Source organism: Melopsittacus undulatus, chromosome 4, assembly GCF_012275295.1.
Source record: "Melopsittacus undulatus isolate bMelUnd1 chromosome 4, bMelUnd1.mat.Z, whole genome shotgun sequence".
NCBI classification, from domain to species: Eukaryota; Metazoa; Chordata; class Aves; order Psittaciformes; family Psittaculidae; genus Melopsittacus; species Melopsittacus undulatus.
In genome coordinates this window covers 89,600,710-89,619,344 of record NC_047530.1, presented here as the reverse complement: position 1 = coordinate 89,619,344, position 18,635 = coordinate 89,600,710, and the positions used below count along the sequence as shown (strand labels likewise).

At 62.1% G+C, this 18,635-nt stretch overlaps 2 protein-coding genes across 3 annotated transcripts; one reads left to right on the top strand and one right to left on the bottom strand.

Moving 5' to 3' along the window:
• Nucleotides 1–1,114: 1,114 nt before the first annotated feature.
• DES (desmin) lies at nucleotides 1,115–6,212 on the bottom strand. The gene is made up of 9 exons (XM_005153856.3): nucleotides 5,580–6,212; nucleotides 3,767–3,827; nucleotides 3,480–3,575; nucleotides 3,230–3,391; nucleotides 3,013–3,138; nucleotides 2,094–2,314; nucleotides 1,913–1,962; nucleotides 1,547–1,629; nucleotides 1,115–1,416 (listed from the first exon to the last, which is right to left on the bottom strand). The coding sequence occupies exons 1-9, from the start codon at nucleotides 6,131–6,133 to the stop codon at nucleotides 1,375–1,377; spliced, it is 1,395 nt and encodes a 464-aa protein (XP_005153913.1). The 5' UTR covers nucleotides 6,134–6,212; the 3' UTR covers nucleotides 1,115–1,374.
• A 6,608-nt stretch (nucleotides 6,213–12,820) lies between these two features.
• DNPEP (aspartyl aminopeptidase) lies at nucleotides 12,821–17,819 on the top strand. Of its 2 annotated transcripts, XM_034061632.1 has the most exons (15): nucleotides 12,821–12,856; nucleotides 12,988–13,063; nucleotides 13,147–13,235; nucleotides 13,309–13,422; nucleotides 13,752–13,877; nucleotides 13,989–14,119; nucleotides 14,489–14,573; nucleotides 15,047–15,154; nucleotides 15,381–15,458; nucleotides 15,803–15,886; nucleotides 16,143–16,303; nucleotides 16,443–16,482; nucleotides 16,849–16,950; nucleotides 17,204–17,371; nucleotides 17,701–17,819. In XM_034061632.1, exons 1-15 carry the CDS (start codon nucleotides 12,851–12,853, stop codon nucleotides 17,749–17,751), a joined length of 1,419 nt encoding a protein of 472 aa, XP_033917523.1. In that variant the 5' UTR covers nucleotides 12,821–12,850; the 3' UTR covers nucleotides 17,752–17,819. The 2 variants fall into 2 exon arrangements, with proteins under 2 accessions (XP_033917523.1, XP_033917524.1); XM_034061633.1 differs by lacking the exon at nucleotides 15,381–15,458.
• Nucleotides 17,820–18,635: the final 816 nt, after the last annotated feature.

Here is an 18,635-nt window from a genome sequence, read left to right as displayed (position 1 = left end):
GGGAGTAGATTTGGGATGAGAGGGGCTCTGCTTGCAGACTGCAGGAAAGCAGGGTCTTGGAGGAGTCCCAGGCAGGTGTGGGTTGGGGCGGGACTGGCCGGTGGGGGGGGCAGAAAGGAGATGGCAGTGGGGCTGAGAGCCACAGGGTGGGAGGTCCCGGGTGTGTGGGGGACAGGAGACAGACACACAGAGCGCCCCCGACCCTGCTCAGAGCTCAGCTGCTGCCGCTGCCGCCAGTCCCAGCAGAGCTCCCCCACCCGGCACATCTGGGAAACCACCACCACAGACAGCAAAATGTTCTGGGCACCTTCAGTGTGAGGAACACACGCGTTTTGAGGAGACCAACAGCTTAGGGAAGAGACAGCTCAGGGGAACGCTGGTCTCTCTATCCACCCCAGCCCATCCCTGCTGGGATGCACACCCCGCAGTGCTGCCTCCCCACCACCGCGCCCTACCCCTGCCCCAGAGGTGAGCCGGGAGGAAGGATTGATGCTCCACTGTTTATTTCAGCCGCCCGAAGAGTCAGGTAGATGCAGTGGGGTGGGGGTGCAGTGGGGCGAGGGGTGGGGGCACCTGCCCTGGCCCCAGGCCTCTCTCAGGCTCCTCTCCTTCTCTCCCCCCTCTTTCCCACTTACTCACTCCTTCTCTCTCCTGTGTCCACCTACATGTACCCTCTCGGCTCATGAGCCAGGACGCGCGCAGCCTCCTGCTGCTGGGGGTCCCCGCAATGGGGGGCGGGGGGGGGGACGACGATACGGGCGCTGCCCTTCTCTGCCCCATGGGGCTGCTTCTCGGGCTGAGAGAAGCGCAGGGCCCCATCACCCCGGGGCCGGGAGGAGGACGCAGGTCGGGAGCATCCTGTCTCCGAGCCAAGCAAACAATGGGGACTCAGCTTGGAGCCTGCTTCTCCCTATCGTGCCATCGCCGCCATGCACCCGGAGAAGTGCCAGCTCCGGGGGCCGGCGGTGCCGGTGCAGGCGGATGGGACGGACCCCAATCCCGTGCCCGGCATGGGAAGGGGGCTGTGGGGGGGGATCCAGAACCCGCTGCTGGGACCGTCCGGCTCTCTGCGGAGCTGGCCCAGGCCACCACCTGCTCCCCCCGACCCCTCCTGCCTGTCCCCTCCCTCCCGCCTTCCTGCCGCTCCCCGGCCTGGGCCTGATCCTGACGCTGGCGTTGCTGCTGCGAAGCTGCGGAAGCAGAGTGAGCCTTTTGAAGCCGAAGGAGAGATCCCAGGGGTGCGGGGCCAGGAGGCGGCTGCGCGGGGGGACCCCCCGGGCAGTGCCGGGGGGCGAAGTGGGGGCAGGAGGGGGGCTCGGCGGCGGGACGGAGGCAGGAACAGAAGGTGCCAGTGGGCTGCCGGCACAGCCTCCTCTACAGCACTTCGTGCTGCTGCTGGGTCGCCTCACTCACCACCTGCAGGAGAAAGGCACCGTGAAAGGCCACATCATGTCGGCACCAGAGCCCCGAGCATCGGGACAGGCGCCGTTCTAGCCACATCCCACCCTACCCTCCCCTCCACCTCCCTGCCACCGACTATGCTCACCTCCCCGTCGCGGGTTTCGATGGTTTTGATCATCACGGTCTTTTTGGTGTGCACCTCGGAGGCACGCTGCTCTGGGCTGGTCTCTGTGGGTGGGAGGACACAGGGGATGGGACCACAGGGACATGTGCCATGGGGGCAGAGCTGTAGGGCTGGGGTGACTGAGAGGTTTCAGGAGCCCTGGCTTAACCCCCTCCTCAGCTTATGGCAACAACCAGCCAAGTGCCTTCACACCAGGGGCTCCATGTGGCACGCCTGGGTCCACAGCTGCCAGCCTGGCTGCAGCCCTCCAGGAGGGAGATTAGCCCACAAACTGGGGACCCCTTGGGGACTCAGTGCAGGTTTCCCTCTTCACAGGGCAATGCTCACCTCGGAAATTGAGTGCAGAAGCAAAGGTCTGGTGCATGGGGATACTGATCCTGTGGGAACAAGAGGGGAGAGCTCAGCACCAGCCAGCTCCAGCCCTTGGGTGGCTGCTCATGGAGTGAGAGCTCAAAAACCAGCTGACCCTGCTGGTACTCCCACTTTGTCCTGCCCTCCCACCACTCACCGGCTCTCCTCGCCTTCCAGCAGCTTGCGGTATGTGGCAATCTCCACGTCCAGGGCCATCTTGACATTGAGCAGGTCCTGGTACTCACGCAGGTGCCGGGCCATCTCATCCTTTAGGTGCCGGATCTCCTCCTCCAGCCGGGCAATGGTGTCCTGGTACCCACCAGCCTCCCCTGCAAAGCGTTCCTCCATCTCCCGCATTTGGCGCATCAGTGAGTCATTCTGAGGAGACAGCGGGGCTCAGTGAGGAGGGGAGATCTGAAGGGGTCAAGGGTCACCTGGGGTGGGAGCTGGGGATGCTGGGGGGTGCCTAGGGGAGAGACAAGGACTTAGGGAGATCTGTGGCCAACCCTGGGTGGGCTCCAGCAGACACAGGACAATAGTGTGTGGCTGTCATCCTCTGTCTGCCCAGGTCTGGGCAGCAGGGTCTGGTAGGGGCAAGCTGGGGAGGTGCTAGGTGACTCTAGCACCCTGTGCCCTGGAGCCCAGGCCCCCCAGCAAAGCCATCCTCCCCCATGCGGAGGGGCACATAGAGGTGCAGGAGCACGGAGCAGCTGCCTGCAGGTGGCACTGCCAGACTGGTGGCTGCTGGCTGGCTCCTGTGACCATGACGGTGCCAAGGGACTATTGAGCCTTGTTTGTTTGCAACCACCTTCCTGGCCTGCAACCAGACACCCTCAGCACTGTGCCAGCCTGCCTGGAGCCTCCCAGGCTGGGCACCTTTTGCAATCTGTGCCTTGACCTCAGGGTTCTGCCAAAACAGCTCACAGAGGCCCTGACCGCCACGGGGGGAGGTGCAGCCCAAATCTGCAGTATAAGTCCCCCCACGGCAGCACCACCAAGAGCTGGGAAGAGCCCCACATCCCAGAGATGTCCAGAGGTCCCCTGGAGCAGTAAGCCCCACACTGCCCACAACTTACCGTGCCCTTGAGGGCATCAATCTCGCAGGTGTAGGACTGGATCTGGTGCCTGTACTCCAGCATCTCCTGTTTCGCCTGCCGCAGTGCGTCGTTGTTCTTGTTGGCTGCTTGTGTCAAGTCATTCACCTGGGGAGAGACCAGGGTCAGCATGCAAGGGCACTGGGACTGCCAAGACCTACTGCCCTGGGTCCAGCCAGGAGTCCACCGCCTCCTGCACCTTGGACTTGTACCACTCCTCAGCCTCTGCGATGTTCTTGGCAGCGATGCTCTCGTACTGAGCACGGATGTCCCGCAGCGCAGCCGTCAGGTCAGGCTTGGAGATGTCCATCTCCACCTGGATGTGCTGCTCCTGCAGCTGAGCCTGCAGCTCACGGATTTCCTGGGGGGACAAAGTGACACCTCAGGGCGCCCATTCCATCACCCGGACCCATGGGTGCCTGTGGGAAAGGGGGCCACTGCTGACCTACCTCTTCGTGCACCTTCTTGAGGAAGGCGATCTCCTCCTGAAGGGACTCAATGCGTCTCTCCAGGTCAATTCGTGCCAAGGTGGCTGCGTCTACATCCTGGAGGAACACAGTGAGGGGTTGTGTGTTTGTGAGGTGTGCTGAAAGAGGAACAGGGTTGGAAGGTGCAGGGCTGTGTGCAGGGCCGTGCCCAGGGCCATTCCCTGGAGTTGGGATCGACTCCTGGTGGGGACACAGGGATGGGAAGGGAGGTGAGGGTCTCATGCCACGCAAGAGGGACAGGTACTCACGGCTCTGAAAGCAGCCAGGTTGTTCTCAGCCTCCTCCTTCAGCTGGATCTCCTCTTGCAGTCTGTAGGCAGAGAGGGAAGGTTAGGGGGGATCCAGAGGAAGCCCCATCCCACAACAGCAATGTACCCTCGAACTGTCCCTTAGCTCAGCATGTCCCGATGGGAAGACAGTGGATTGTCCTGTATTCCCGTCAGGCGTTTGGAGGGCTGGCAGAGGGCCAGGGGCTCTTCCTCCATTCCCTATTATAGTCAACGCTGGAGAGAGCACAAAGGCATGAGGTCAGCTCGGTGCCACGCACACTGCCCCGGCCCTTATAGGGGAGAGTGGTCAGCAGCTGGGGGGACGAGGTGCAGGATCCAGCACAGGGGGCCCAAGGGATGGCCACTGGCTGAGACATCCCTGGGAGAGCAGGAGGACAGGCAGGCCTCAGCGATGCTGTGGGATGGGGAGCAGGGACTGCTGTGGTGTGAGCCCAAGGTCAGGGCTGGCTGTGCCAGGGGAGGGGGCAGTGCTGCTGCTGCCGGTCAGGGGGAAGCAGTGGAGGGGAGAGGGAGGTGCCCGGGTGGTGCTGGCACTCAGGGTGGCAGGAACCCGACACCCGTTTGTTGTGTGCCTTGTTCCTCCCCTGACATTGAGGGGTTCTCCATGCTGCCTCCCCCCCCCCAGCCTCCCAGCATTGGAGGCTCTGTCTCACTTAGCAGAGGGTCCTACCCCAGTGCTGACTGGCTGGGCAGAGGTTGGGGCTGGGGGGAGGCAGCAGGCTGTGTTACCCCCAGGAGATGGGGACTTGGTGTCCCCACAGCATAGGGGCCAGGAGAGAAGGTGCAGACCAGCATCAGAACAAGCAGCTCCTCCTGTGCATCCACTCCTGCTGCCAGGTGCCCTGAACTGGTCAGTCCCTGGGGTTCACTCAGCCTGGCCACTTTTGTGGATATTCCCTCCTGGCTCCAGTACCGTCCTTGGCACCAGCCAGGCCCATGGCATTCTCAGAGGGTTTCTGCTGCTCCCAGAGCGCCATGGACACCCACACAGGCCTGGAGCATCCCTTCGGAAGTGCAGCTGCTTCCTCCCCTCCCTCCTTTGCATCCGGAGCTGGTGAAGTACCCCTCCCCTCCCCCTCCCTGGGTCATCCTCCCCCTTGCTTCCACCTGCTGGAGGTTCCATCCATCTGCCTGTCTGTCCCGCAGGGCTCAGCTCACTGATGGGTTCTCCAGCCCTCTCTGGTGTGAGCAGGGTTGGGGACCTGATGGGGGGCACTCTGATCCCCCAGTTCTGGGGATTCCATGGCACCACAACCTGACCTCAGCCCCACTGCAAGGGAGGGCATGGGGGGGACACCCTTACTGCTAGAGCAACCCTGCGCACTGGGTGCTACCTGGGTGCCTAGTGAGGGCTGGCAGCAGCCATCAGAGTACCCTGCTGAGATGCCCAGGCTGTGGGCACCTCCCTCATCCTGCCCCACACACCCCTGGACAGCTTACCCCTGCCCACCCCACACTGTGGGTCTGGAAGCACCCAGCATTTGCATAGCTAGTTGCAGGTGCCTTTCTCCCTCCCAAAACTCACAGCCACCATGCCAGGACCTGGCACCCTGCAAAGTGCCCTGAAGGCAAGAGGTACAACCAGGTGCTCTCCCACCCCAGGGATGTGGCAAGGGGGACGGAGTAGTGGGGCTGATGGGCTCCCAGCGTGGGGCACAAGGATGGCACTGAACATGCCAGGGGCCGCCAGGGTGAGCTGTGCCACCATCCATCCTTAGGGATGGAGGTGTACGCACGGATGTCCAGAGGGACATGCCGGGGCCCCCACTCACTTCTGCTTGAGCTTCTGCAGGTCATCGAGCAGGTTGTCACGCTCAACCTCGACACGAGCCCGCTGGTTGGTGAGCAGGTCCACCTGGCGCCGGAGCTCCCGCAGCTCCTCCTCGTACATCTCGGCCACGCGGGTGGGCTCCTTGCCCCTCAGGCGGTTCACTTCGGCCACCATGAGGGCGTTCTGCTGCTCCAAGAAGCGCACCTTCTCGATGTAGTTCGCAAAGCGGTCATTGAGCTCCTGCAGCTCCACCTTCTCATTGGTGCGGGTCTGGAGGAACTCCTGGTTCATGGCATCAGCCAGGCTGAAGTCCAGCAGCTCGCCCGCACCTTGGTAGGCGCTCTGGTAGGAGCGCAGGGGCGTCACGCGGGTGGTGCGGAAGCTGGACAGGCTGGGCACGGCCGAGGTCCGGGACACCTGGTAGACACGGGAGGTGACAGAGCTGCCGCTGCTGCCCTTGCCCCCGAAAGAGGCACGGGAGAAGACCGGGGAGGCACCGCCAAAGGTGCGGCGATAGGAGGAGACCCGCTGGCTGGAGGAGTAGGACTGGCTCATGGTGGCGGCGTGGGGCGGCGAGGCTGGAGCAAGGAGCAGGCGCTGGGGCTGGCGAGCGGCCGGCGGCTCTGTGAGGCGTCGGGAGGGGACCCGCGACGCCGCTATTTGTATCCTGCTGACATCACTCGCCCCTCCTGCTGCTGGGCAGCTGGGGATGCTGCTGCGGGGGGACTGCTGCCAGCCCCCGCCTACCGCCCCTCACCTGCCCGCACCCTGGGCCATGGGCCCCTGTGCAAACAGCAACTGTGCCTATGGACCCCTGGGCACCCCCAGAGCTGCCGGGGTATCAGCCTACCTCCTGGCCCCCACTGCACTGCCCCATCCCTGACCCACGGATGGGTCAGGCTGGTGGTGAGCCCCCCAGCACTGCCCAAAGACCCATCAAGGCATATTGCCATACCACCCATGGTGGGGCAGACAGGCAGATGGCCTGGGCTGATGCCAGAGCAGAAAGAAGGGGACTCAGCACTTCACCACTGGACCCTTAAGCCAGACCCCATGCATGGTAGCTATGGTCCCCAGATCTGCCTTGAGCACCCCAAAATGCTGATGATGCCCTGACCCACCCCATGGTTCAGATCTCCATGTGGGGCAAGACTCCAGCCCCCCCCCCCCCCCCTCCCTCCCCCCCAGGGAAGGGCAATGGAGGCATTTATGTGGGTTGTGATGTGGGAAGACCCCTGCCCTCAATGTCTTTGTGTTGAGCCACCACCCAACGCCCCCTTCTAACAGAGGGGCCTGAGTGCCAGCCCAAGGCTGGGCACTTTCGAGGTGCTGCTGAGTGACCCCGAGCAGGTGCTGGGTCCAAGCCTTCCCAGTGACGTCAGCCCCCTGGGTCCTCATCCTAGCTGTGGCACATTCCCGAAGCAGCAGGCACCCAACCAAAATAGCCTCCAAGCTCATATGCGTGGGACATAGTGGTATTTATAGCCAGGGGAGGCACACTCTTAACCCTTCTTGTGCCAGGTGTGTGGAGAGAAACAACCAGATGAGGACCCCACCCGGAGTAGCCACAGCCCCCCTCTGGTCCCTGTCACCCTGAGAGAAGGATAAGGTCCCCGGGTCATCCAAGGGTGCTGCAGACTCTGCTCTGTCTCCTCAGCCTCCCCCTTGGCCTGGCAGTACTTTGGGATCAGAAAGCACAGCCCAGCTCCCCAAATCTTCCCAGACTGGGAAATACCACAGTTCACCCCAGAACCCCACTGCAGCATCCCACCTCCTGCACAGGCAGCGGGCCAGGGCAGGGACCCCTGGGGCCATCCACAAAGCAGTGCCAGCTGAAGAGGACATCCTAAGGGAGAGGGACTGTGCTGGGGAAGCCCCTCAGGGGGTTGCCCCTTGCCTGGGCAGTATCCCATCCTCCCCAGTCCCTCCCCCCCCACCACCTGGTGACCCCCAGCACTGCCCAAGCTGGGCTGTTTTGGCTGACATCAGCTGGCAAAGCCCCAGCGCCTCTGTCGCTGGGTGCTGGCGGAGGGGACCAACGTGCCAGCGGGCACTGGGTGACTCAGCAGCAGGAGCCGTGCTCAGCCCTGCCTGGCCTGGACCCCTCGGCCCTCCACCCCGGCTGCAAGGCTGATGCTGAGCAGTGCCAGGGCTTGTCAGTGGCAGCATCAGCCCGGCATCCTCAACTGCCTCGGCTCGAGGAGAGATCCTGCCTGCCTGCTCCCTGACACCTAGGGGGCCAGCAAAGGCCTGGACCCCACAGCCATGCAGCTGGGGGGGGGCTTGATGCCCCACATCCCTTCTGTCCCCTCAAGGCCCCCATCCCCAGAGCCCCCCCAGCCATCTAGTTGTAGCTTACTGCAGCAGCTACCCGGAGGGTGCACACTGCCTAGCGGAGCCTGCCTTTAAAAGGGAAGGTATTTCCAGATGGGGTTGTTTCATCCCAGCTCAAGGGGGAGGATGGGAGGAAGGGGGGCCTGGAGGTGGGGAGGAGAAGGTGGAAAAACAGACAGCACCCTTCCTCCTCTTGGGCTTGCTCCAAGTGCATCCCTGAGCTCCTTATGTGTGCCTTGTCTGACCCTTGAGTGCTGTCAGGGTGGCATGCCAGCCTTGGCTGAGGTGCAGAGGGGCAGATGGGAGCCCACAGCAGTACAGAGGTCTCTCCAGGTCTGGTCCAGCACAGTTCCAGCTGTACTGTTCAGACATCCCTTCCTGTGAGCCCATCCCACTGCACCATAATCTGGGGCTATGGGGAGGATGGGATCCCAGGGATGGCTTGTTCAGGGTGCTTAGCACCCTGCCATGGTGCTTCAGGTAGGCCTGCAGTCCCCATCCCACAGAGCAGGGGGGTTCAATTTTGGGGTGCCCTAAGGAGGGGAAACTCTGCTGCTAGGAGGGGAGGCAGCTCAGAGGGGTTAACCAGGAGCATCCTCCTGATCCCACTCTAGGACAAACTGAAGTGGCTTTTCCTCGGCTGCTGTGAGAGCCTTCTTGGATGGCTCTGTGCAGGCAGGGGCCTCACAGCTGGCAGAGGCCGACAGATGCCTTGGATTTTCCTCAGCCTCTTAGGAAAGCCCCATCTGCATGCAGGACCCAGCAGGACAGGAAGCAGGGGGTGAAGAACTGGACCCGGGAACCCTGCCAGAGTCTCATTCAGAGGGACAGCCCCAGGCACTCCATGCCAGCTAAAGCCCCAGGGGCTGCAAAAAGCAAGGATGCTGCAGAGAACAGCCATGCAGAGGTGCCTCCTGTCCTGCCCAGCCCCATTCATCCTCCTCATGGCTCCATCCCAGGCCAGGCTGACCCAGACCGACAGAGCCTGGGAAGCAGCTTCCAAGCCCCTGTACTGGCTTGGCCCCAGCTCCCAGGCCCAGGATGAGGCTGCTGCCAGGAAGGCATAGGGAGGTGGAATGTCAAACAACTCCCTCTGGTCATGACATGCCTGTGAGTGAATCCAGCTGCATCCTGCTGCTGCCCCTCCTCCCCAGCCCTCCCTCCCTGCTGCTCCCCCAGGATTTAAGCTGCTCGGGGAGCTGGGAACAGCATCCCTGGGGTTGAGATCTCGGGGCTTGGAGATGGGCAGGAAGCAGGGACAGGGTGCAAGCCCCTCCTCATCCCCATTCTCAGCCACTGGGGCTCCTGTACCCCTGTTAGGCCTGGCCCTGGCTCAGGAGTGAGTGGAGGGATGGGAATGAAGCAGCCAGGGTGTCCATCCCCCTCCCTCCTGGCCCCTAGCCGTCTCCCTGCATCCCACTCCTTTTAGAGCCATGAGTCTCTCAGGCGCCTTTACCCTAAGAGGGAAGGACTGTGTGGTCCATTCCCTGGCGCTGACAGACCCAGGGAGCATGCTATTGTCTAAATAGGAGATAGTTCTCCTTCCCTCCCTGGATGGTGGCCCAGCCCAGCCTGCCGGGGTCCTGGGTGCCCCACAGACTGCAGCCCCCAGCCTGCTGCTCACCCCAACTGTCCCCATGCCTTCACCAACCCCAGGACTTGGAGCCATCAGTGTAGCTGTCTGGCTACCCCTGGCCCCAACCTGTGTCCTCAGGTGATGGGAATGCTGGGGGCAATAGCCTGTCTCCAAGTAGCAGAGGGATGCCGGAGTTGCCTGGTTGTCCTGCAGCATGTGTAGATGCTGGGGGTGTCCATCTATCCTCCATGCTGGAGAGTGTTTGCTTGCCCTCCTGGATCTTTGTAGGTCCTTAGGGTGAGTTGTTGCCTCAATGGTGTATGAGGATGCTGGGGTGACCCCTTGCCCCAGGGCCACGTAGCTGGATAAGACCAGCTACCTCTGTGTCCATGCAGATGCTCAAGTCATATACCTGCCCCCATCACTCATCCCAGCTAGCCCTGCACTCCTTGGGGATGCTGGGCATGTTTACACATCCCCACAACCCTGGAACAGGCTGAGGGTGCTCACCCGCCCTCGTGGTCCATGGGGATATTCGCCTGCCCCAGTGGCCATGAGGATGCTGGGGGTGCCCAGCTGCCCTCACAATCCATGTGGATGTAGGGATGACTGGCTACCCTCGTGGTCCCTGATGGTGCAGGGCTGCCTGCCTTCCCGACAGCATCACCCATGCCAGTGAGATGAGGTAGCATCACTGCCCACTGCATCACTGGTGTCTCGTGAGGCATGGTAGCCATTTGCTCAGCCTCCAGCAATGCCCGGGCAGTGATTTCACTTTCCCGTGCCCAGACACGTGGGCCGGGATGGGGGGGGGACCGCCTTGACCGGTGCCATCCCTTCACCCATCCTGGCAGGGCGGGGGTCCAGGCAGCCTGGCAGGCAGCGGGAGAAGGGGGCGGCACTTCCTGGCGCTCCGGCTGTGTTTACAGGCTCTGTCGTGGGCTATCTCCCCATTAACCCCTTCCTGCGCGGCTCCGATCCGGCTGCTTGTCTCCAGGGAAGAACGCTTCCAGGAGCAAAGCCTGCCGGGACCCCCCACCCTGAGCTGCCGGGGGATGCAGGAAAGGGCACTGTGCTCTCTCTCGTGGTCCGTACCCTGCCAGGCACCCCATGGCACACACGAGCCCAGCAACGGGGTGCAAACACCCCAAGGAGGAGCTGGTTATAGCTGCCAGGGCTCCCTGCTGCAGCAGTGGGGTCTGTGGGGCAGAGAGGGATGGGACAGGAGCAGTGCCTTCCCAGGAGTTTGGTGTCGGGGTGGAGTCAGCCACGGCAGGTGCTGTGCAGCCCCCGGCATCCAGCCAGGGGTGAGTCAGAGCCCACCCGGATATAGCCAGCAGAAGCTTTTTCTGGAAGCCCCTGTTGTTCCAGGAATAGCTGCGGCATGCCAAGACCCTGCCCTTTTGCTCGGCTTGTGGGGCTGGGCCTGCCACTCACCCCCTGCTCTGCCCACCCAGGAACTGATCCTGGTACCCCCTGTTCCTGCACCCATACCCCTGAGACCCACCTGTGGGGTACCCACCTTGGGCAGCCACTGACTGGGGTGGCCATGGGCTCAAGATGTCCCCAGGTGTCCACCCAGCATGGCCTGTGGACACCCAGGAGCACATGGCCCTGAGCTGGGTGCTGCAGCAACACAGAGTGATGCTAGCAGGAGCAGAGGGGTTGCAAGGCACCCATGTACCTTGGGCAGGGGGGTGCAGGGCAGGGGTGCATGCAGCCCTGCTCTGGACTGGGTGCTGGGTTCCTGCTTCAAGCTTGGTCCCGTCCCAGGGGGTGCTGTGACCGTGTTTTGCTCTGGTTGACATGGAGACCCCACAGCTGTCTGGTTGGGGTTGCCGTCTCCCTTTGCAAGGGGGAGAGTCAGGTGCCGCAGGCTGGGAACATTAATCCAGAGCTGTCATGAGTTCCTGGCACAACAGGTCCCAGGGTCAGCAGCAGCAGGACCGCCAGTTTCCAGTCCCCAGGACACGGACAGGGTCTCACAGTAACAGGGTGCCCACGCTGGTGACTCAGGAGCTGGGAATCTGTCTGGCACCAAGCACCTGGGCCCCATGGAGTGCTCATAGGCTGCCATGTCCCTCCTAAGGCTGTATGCCCGTTGCTGGGAAGACACAGATCCTGCTGGGAAATGATGCACAAGCACTGATGGAAACCCAAAACCCCACTGCCACACCTGTCCCATGCAGGGGACCCAGCCAAGGGCAGGAACCACCCCAATCCATGTGAGGCCCAGGGGACCTGTCCCCTAGATGTACCCAGGCTGTGTCCCTGCTGGGGCTGGTAGGCAGCTGGGGTGCTATCTGCCACTGTGCCAGGTCCCAGCACCCCTGTGCATCATTGTGACTCAGGGGCATTGGTTCCCAGCATGGCACCAAGGGCTTGTGCCTTGTTTTCTGTGAGTGCTGGGCAGTGTCAAGGCAGGAGAGCAGCAATAGCGGGGGCTGCAGCTTGGCTCATCCCAATGACAGCCACCCTTCAGGAGCCATGCACATTCCCCTGGGCACTTGCACCCCTGGGCAGTGCAGGGACAGCTGTAGGTGAGCCAAGCCCCATTTTGGGATGACCCTTACGCACTCAGCACCCAGAATTGGGCACACTGGTTAACCGTCTCTAGGGAGCCCATCCCTGCCCCTTGTCTCCCACTGAGCCAGCCCTCAGCACTGCCCTGGCTTTGGCAAGCACCAGGTTTGTCTGCCCAAGACCAGAGTGCAGGGTGTGGGGTGCAAGGTACATGGTACATTTAGGTCTCTCACTAAAAGGAAGACACTGAGATGCTGGAGCATGTCCAGTAAAGGGCAATGAAGCTGGTGAAGGGTCTGGAGCACAAGTGAATGAGGAGTGGCTGAGGGACCCAGGGGTGTTTAATCTGGAGAAGAGCAGGCTCGGGGGGGACCTTTTAGCTCTCTGCCACTACCTGAAAGGAGGATGGAGATAGGAGTTGGCTGGTCTCTCCTCAAGTAACAAGTGTCACGACAAGAGGTAATGCCTCAAGCTTTGCCAGAGGTGGTTTAGATTGGATATTAGGATCAATTTCTTCACAGATAAGGTACTCAGGCATTGGAAAAGGCTGCCCAGGGAAGTGGTGGAGTCACCATTCCTGGAAGTGTTCAAAAACTGTGCAGACGAGGCCTTTAGTGACATGGTTTAGTGGTGGCCTTGTCAGTCCTGAGGTAGTGTTTGACTTGATGATCTTAAAGGTGTTTCCAAGCCGGTTGTTTCTGCCGTTCCGCGCTGTGGATTGAAGCGCGAGGTGCAAGGTACAAGGTGTGTTTGTAGGGGGCGCACTTTCGGGCCGCCTGGGCGCATTCCTCCGCGCCAGCAGGGGGCGCGCGGCGCTGGGCGTGGCGGCGGCGGCGGCCATGCAGGTATCTGGAGCGGGAGTGGGCGCGGGGAGAGCTGTTCCCGGGGCCGGTGGGGGGGGTCCCCGGGCCCTCAGGGTGTCCCGGCCCCGGGGGTTGGGGGGGCTGGCGCTGCCCGCTGACGGTGGTGCCCGCAGGGCTCGAAGCAGGCCGCGCAGGCGGCGGCGCAGGAGCTGGTGAAGTTCGTGAACCGGAGCCCCTCGCCCTACCACGGTGAGGAGCCGCCGGGCGCCTCCGGCCCCGCTTCCTCTTCCCCTCCCGTCGGCGCGGCCCTTGACGCCTCCTTTCCCCCGTAGTTGTGGCCGAGTGCCGCAGCCGGCTGCTGCAGGCCGGCTTCCAGGAGCTGAAGGAGACGGAGCACTGGGAGGTGCGACCGGCGCAGAAGGTGAGCCCGGCTGGGGCGGGGGGCGGCGGGGCTGGGGGGCGGCCGGCGCTCACCCCTGCCCCTCTGCCCGCAGTACTTCGTCACCAGGAACTACTCCACCCTCATCGCCTTTGCCGTCGGCGGCCAGTTCCAGCCCGGGAATGGGTTCAGTTTGCTGGGGGCGCACACCGACAGCCCCTGCCTGAGGGTAAGGCTGACCAGCCGGCTGCCCGACCCCTGGGCTGCGGCCTTTCTGGTGCTCTCCAGCTTCAAACCACGAGAAAAACAACTCCCCCCGTGCCCCACAGCACCAATGCTAGCTCCCTACACTAATCTGCCACTCAGAGCAGGCTGTGCTGACCCCTGCAATACTCTACTTGCTGCTGTCACCTCAGTGTCCTGTCCCACAAAGCAGCTCACAGCACTCAGCGATGGCAGGATCAGCCATGAGACTCCGGGTGTGCTCTGCCCGGTCCCAGCCAGTTACCCAGCCCTGGGGCTTTGCAGTGCCAATGTGACACCTCTGCTGTCATCCAGGTGAAGCGGCGCTCGAAGCGGGGACAGGTGGGCATGGTGCAGGTTGGTGTGGAGACCTATGGAGGGGGCATCTGGAACACGTGGTTTGACCGTGACCTCACCGTGGCCGGGAGGGTGATCATAAAGGTGAGCTGATTTGGGGCAGGCACAGTGGGCTAGCTCTGGGTCTGTGACTCCCACCCAGAGACCTACTGCAGCCTCTCAGCCCTGGCCCCAGCCGCCTTCCTTGTGTTTCAGGACCCGGTCACAGGGCGCCTGGAGCACCGCCTGGTACGTGTGGAGCGGCCTGTCCTCCGCATTCCTCACCTGGCCATCCATCTGCAGCGCACCGTCAATGAGAACTTCGGACCCAACACTGAACACCACCTGTAAGGCCTGCCTTGGCCCTGATCCCTGGCTAGCCCATGGGAGGGCTGAGACCCAGCTGGAGCAGTGCCCAGCCTCAGCTCTCTCCCTTTGGCAGCTGCTTGTCACAGTGGGGAGGTCTGCAATGGCTTTTTTCTTAGCCCTGTAGAGTTCTCCCAGGAGATGCTTCCAAGCTTGGGACTTGGGAAAGGACACTGAGGTGTCCTAAGGTGGCACAATAGATACGTGCCTGAAATGCTGTGTATCCTTGCTCCATTTGGTGTGGCTATCGCCCCCTGGAGGAGCAAGGCAAGCACCACCGGAATGGTTGGTTATGTGTGACCCAACATGTGAGCAGAGCCCTGGGTGCTAACAGCACCGTCTCCCCACAGGGTTCCCATTCTGGCTACTGCTGTGCAGGAGGAGCTGGAAAAGGAGGTCCTCATGGAGGCTACACCTTATGATGCTGCATCTCAGGTGAGTCGGGTGCAAAAGACTAGCAAGGGTGCTTGCTAGGACCTCACACTTGACACCTTTGACTTCTAGCCCTCAGGGACCTGCCAGCAGGTTTCTCTTCTCCCCGTGGACTGCTGGTATACTTCCACTCTGCCCTAGAGCTGGGTACTTCACTCGTCTGTTCAGCCATCAATCTCTTCCCATCCTGGTTTGCAGCCATCCTAAAGAAGAGGGTGCAGCCCCCATAAAGCTGTCACAGACACCTTGGGCAGGGCAGGGCAGGGCAGGGGGATTGCACAGGGTGCAGAGAGCCCCTCTTTGTGTCCTGCCACTGGCCATGGTGTTCTGTGTGATGCAGGGGCTTGACTGTGGGACATAGTAGGAGGGAGGACCAGGCCAACCTGAGGGTGGTGTGGGACAGCTCTACCAGGGGAAGCAGGGGGTTTCCTTGCCATCCACTACCGGCCCAACATGCAGCTCTGCTTTCTTCCCAGGCAGAACGGCACAGCCCTGTCCTGCTGTCCCTGCTCTGCCCCCAGCTGGGGGTGAAACCAGAGCAGATTGTGGAGCTGGAACTATGCCTGGCAGATACGCAGCCAGCGGTGAGTAAGGGCAGGAGCCTCCCTCTGCCTGCATGTAGCCTGTGGGCTGGCACCGCACAGGTTTTACCTGGCACGCTTCCTTTGCCTGGGGCATTCCAGAGCTGGGAGCTGAGTGCAATGAGAGGAGGCAGCTCCTGAGGGGCAGAGAAGAGGGGCTGGAACAGGGACCCAGTGGCAGGTACTGTTTGGTGACCCAGGCCTGCTCCTCCTGGCTCTCTGCCCACAGACACTGGGTGGTGCCTTTGAAGAGTTCATCTTCTCCCCACGCTTAGACAACCTGCACAGCTGCTACTGCGCCCTGCAGGTGAGCACGAGGGGAGAGGACGCTAGAGGCCACAGCATGGCCTGTGTGCACCCTGGCTTGGCTTATTGGAGCCACGAGGTGGCCTGAGGGAGGTGTGTTCCTGTGGGATGGGTCTGGCCTGTTGAAGGATCTGGGGTGGGATGGGGGCTGCCCGCTTTTCTGGGTGTGTGGAGTTCCCAGCAGTAACCCGGGGAGAGTCCTGCTCTTGCTGGGCAATGTGCATTCCCAGAGTTCCATTCCTTGGTGCTTTGTGCTCTGCTGGGGAACTTTCTACTGGCACACTGGTAAGCTTCCAGGGTTGAGGTGGCTCTCAGGCTGGTGTCCTTTCTCCTGTACTCCTGCAGGCCTTGATTGACTCATGTGCAGCACCCTCCTCCCTCTCCCAGGAGCCCAATGTGCGACTCATTGCACTCTATGACAACGAGGAGGTGAGTGAGGAGCACAGCAGTGGATGGCTGGCACAGGAAGGGGCTCCATGTTCCTAGTCATGCCTAGCATGAGATAGAACCCAGTGGGGCAAGGGTGGGGGTTTACTTAACCTCCCTGTGGAGCATGGCCTAGGCAGGGTGTGGGAAACACTGGGTATGGTTGGCGGCTGCTCCGCTGGCTTTGGGGAGCCCCATGTCACTCAGCTGACTCTGGGCTGCTGGGGGATTGTGCTGTTCTGATGGTGGTCCTTGGCAGGTAGGGTCAGAAAGCGCACAGGGTGCAGAGTCCCTGCTGACGGAGCTGGTGCTGCGCCGGATCTCAGCATCACCACAGAACCTGACAGCCTTTGAGGAGGCTGTGGCCAAGTCTTACATGATCAGTGCTGATATGGCCCATGCTGTGCACCCTAACTATGTGTGAGTACAGAGCAGTGCAGCGAGCCGTGGCAGCCTCCCCTGCCAGCTGGGGGAGCCTGTCCCATCCTTCCCCAGGGATATAGACAAGAGTCCTTTATGCAGCAGGGAGGGAGATGGATCTCCCGCTTCTCTTTTGCAGGGACAAGCATGAGGAGAATCATCGTCCAGCTTTCCACAAGGTGAAGGCAAACCTCTGCTTTGGGTTGGGCTGGGAGCTGTCTGTCCTGCATGCTGTGAAACATTCAGCCACTCCCTGGAGCACAGCCCTGGGGTGCAACTCAGTGGCACTGAAATGGGAGATGTTTGTCCTACAGCACAATTTGGCCATGCTGTGTGCCTGGTGTTAATCACGTGGGACCATAGCCTTGCCCCTGGAGCCCTTCCCTGCTCTGAGCTAGTCCCTGTCTCCATGGATCACCAAGGGAGGGGAGAACAAGCTGCTGGGTTGGGGCGGGACACCAGTGCTTGAGCATGGACATGTGTTTCCAGAGCCACTGCTTATCCCCAGTGACAATCATGGGCCTGTGGTGCCTCCTCTTGTGCAGGGCCCTGTCATCAAAGTGAACAGCAACCAGCGCTATGCCTCTACTGCTGTCACCGAAGCCATCATCCGGGACATCGCTGCCCGTGTGGGTGTCCCTCTGCAGGTGAGTGGGGCTGGGCAAGCCCTCTGTGCATGTTACCAGCTTGGGCCACAGCCCTGCCCCTGGGTTCAGTTACCTTGTCCATCCCCCCTGTTCTGGGGCTTCGGGGCTGTCTCAGTGAGCATGTCCCGTCTCTGGGGCATTTTGCACCCTGGTTTGGGGATGGTGCTGCTTTCCCATCCCAGGTTGTCTCCCTTCAGGCCTGGGGGAGGCTGTGGGAAGCCTGGGGAGCTGCTGAGGCTATGATCCCATACAGGAGTTCATGGTGCGCAATGACATGCCCTGTGGCACCACCATTGGCCCCATCTTGGCCTCCCGCCTGGGGCTACGTGTGCTGGACATTGGCTGCCCACAGCTGGCCATGCACTCCATCCGGGAGATGTGCTGCACCTCAGGCGTGCTCCAGAGCATCACTCTCTTCAAGGTGAGCCCCAGGTTCTCTGTCCTGCACTGGAGCCTCCTCTCTGCTGCTCTACACCTTTTGCATCCCCATGTCCTCATCCAGCCCCCACCTTGGGGCTGAGCCCAGCCATCTTAGCCCTCCCTGATGGCTGCCGTCCCCAAATGGTTCCTATGGCAACCAGCACTAGCCTTGAGTCAGTGATGGGTTTCTATGGCGACACGGCCCTGCTCTCTGTGCGTAGCTGCCTGCTGTGATGCCCTGCGCATGTGTAATCTGGCAGAGAGCCACTGCCTGTCCCCCAGCCCCACACTGTCCTGCCCAGCCCACCCTGACAGCTTGTCTCCTTCCAGGGCTTCTTCGAGCTCCTGCCGGTGGTCAGCAGCAGCCTGGTTGTCGACTGAGCACTGCAGGGAGGGAGGGAGCGGCTGTGGTTCAGCCCTGGGGCCATTAAAGCTTCTCTGCCTCACCAGTGAGTGGTCTCTTGAGTGCAGCTGGGGCTGGGGATGATGCATGTGGGGGCAATACCCACAGCTCCCATCTCCACCCTCCCCAGCACCGTGTTGGGTGGAGGTGTCCAATCGAGCAGGCAGAACATAGCCTTCCTTCCTCCAGGAGAGCCAGGGGGAGGATTGTCCCTTCCTCCTGCAGTGCTAGGGGACTCCATGCCCAGGGGAGTAGTAGGGGACTGAGGCTGCCAGGGGTGTTGGGAGGCAGGCCCTACCTGGTGCTGTCAGCTCCAAAGCTGCAGTTGCTTGTTTCTGCCAGGGCCCTGGCCAAACCAGATGGGTGCCCTGGGTCTGCTGCTCCCCTCCTGCCTGGGCTGGGTCCATGCTGCTGGGTGGGGGTGTGAGGGTGTGGCCCGGTGTTCGCTGGTCATTGGTGTCTTCTCAAGGGCGTGGCCTTCGTGGGAGCCAATGGGACCACAAGACTGGGAAGGGGCAGGTGGTGATTGGTGGGGGCGGTGACTGGTAGAGAGATACGGGTGCAGAGGCACATCCCCGGGGGGCGTGGCTCCCCTCCAGGGAGGTCGCGATTGGCTTAGTGCTCGGCTGTCTTCCCTCGGGGCGTGACATCATTGGCCTCTCTCGATAACTGGGGGGCGTGAGCCCAAAGTGGGGGGAAAGAAGCTCAGGTCTCTGATTGGTTCCGGTCAGAGGGGCGTGTCGCGGCGGCAGTGGGCCGTGCCCCATTGGTGGAGAGGCAGCGGTGGGCGGGGTGCACTGCGCGGCGGGGCGCGGGTTGGCGGCGGCGGCGGGGGCGCGGCCGGCGGGTGCGCCATGGTGCG

What these genes read in the sequence shown, in the direction of transcription:
- DES (XM_005153856.3), bottom strand. Translation starts at nt 6,133, where the DNA reads ATGAGCCAGTCCTACTCCTCCAGCCAGCGGGTCTCCTCCTATCGCCGC. An exon ending in TTGATGCCCTCAAGGGCACG is followed by an intron (nt 2,315 to 3,012) that starts GTAAGTTGTGGG and finishes CTGTCTCCTCAG; the next exon opens with AATGACTCACTGATGCGCCA. An exon ending in TTCTGCACTCAATTTCCGAG is followed by an intron (nt 1,630 to 1,912) that starts GTGAGCATTGCC and finishes TCCCACCCACAG; the next exon opens with AGACCAGCCCAGAGCAGCGT.
- DNPEP (XM_034061632.1), top strand. An exon ending in CCGGGAGGGTGATCATAAAG is followed by an intron (nt 13,878 to 13,988) that starts GTGAGCTGATTT and finishes CTTGTGTTTCAG; the next exon opens with GACCCGGTCACAGGGCGCCT. An exon ending in AGAGCATCACTCTCTTCAAG is followed by an intron (nt 17,372 to 17,700) that starts GTGAGCCCCAGG and finishes GTCTCCTTCCAG; the next exon opens with GGCTTCTTCGAGCTCCTGCC.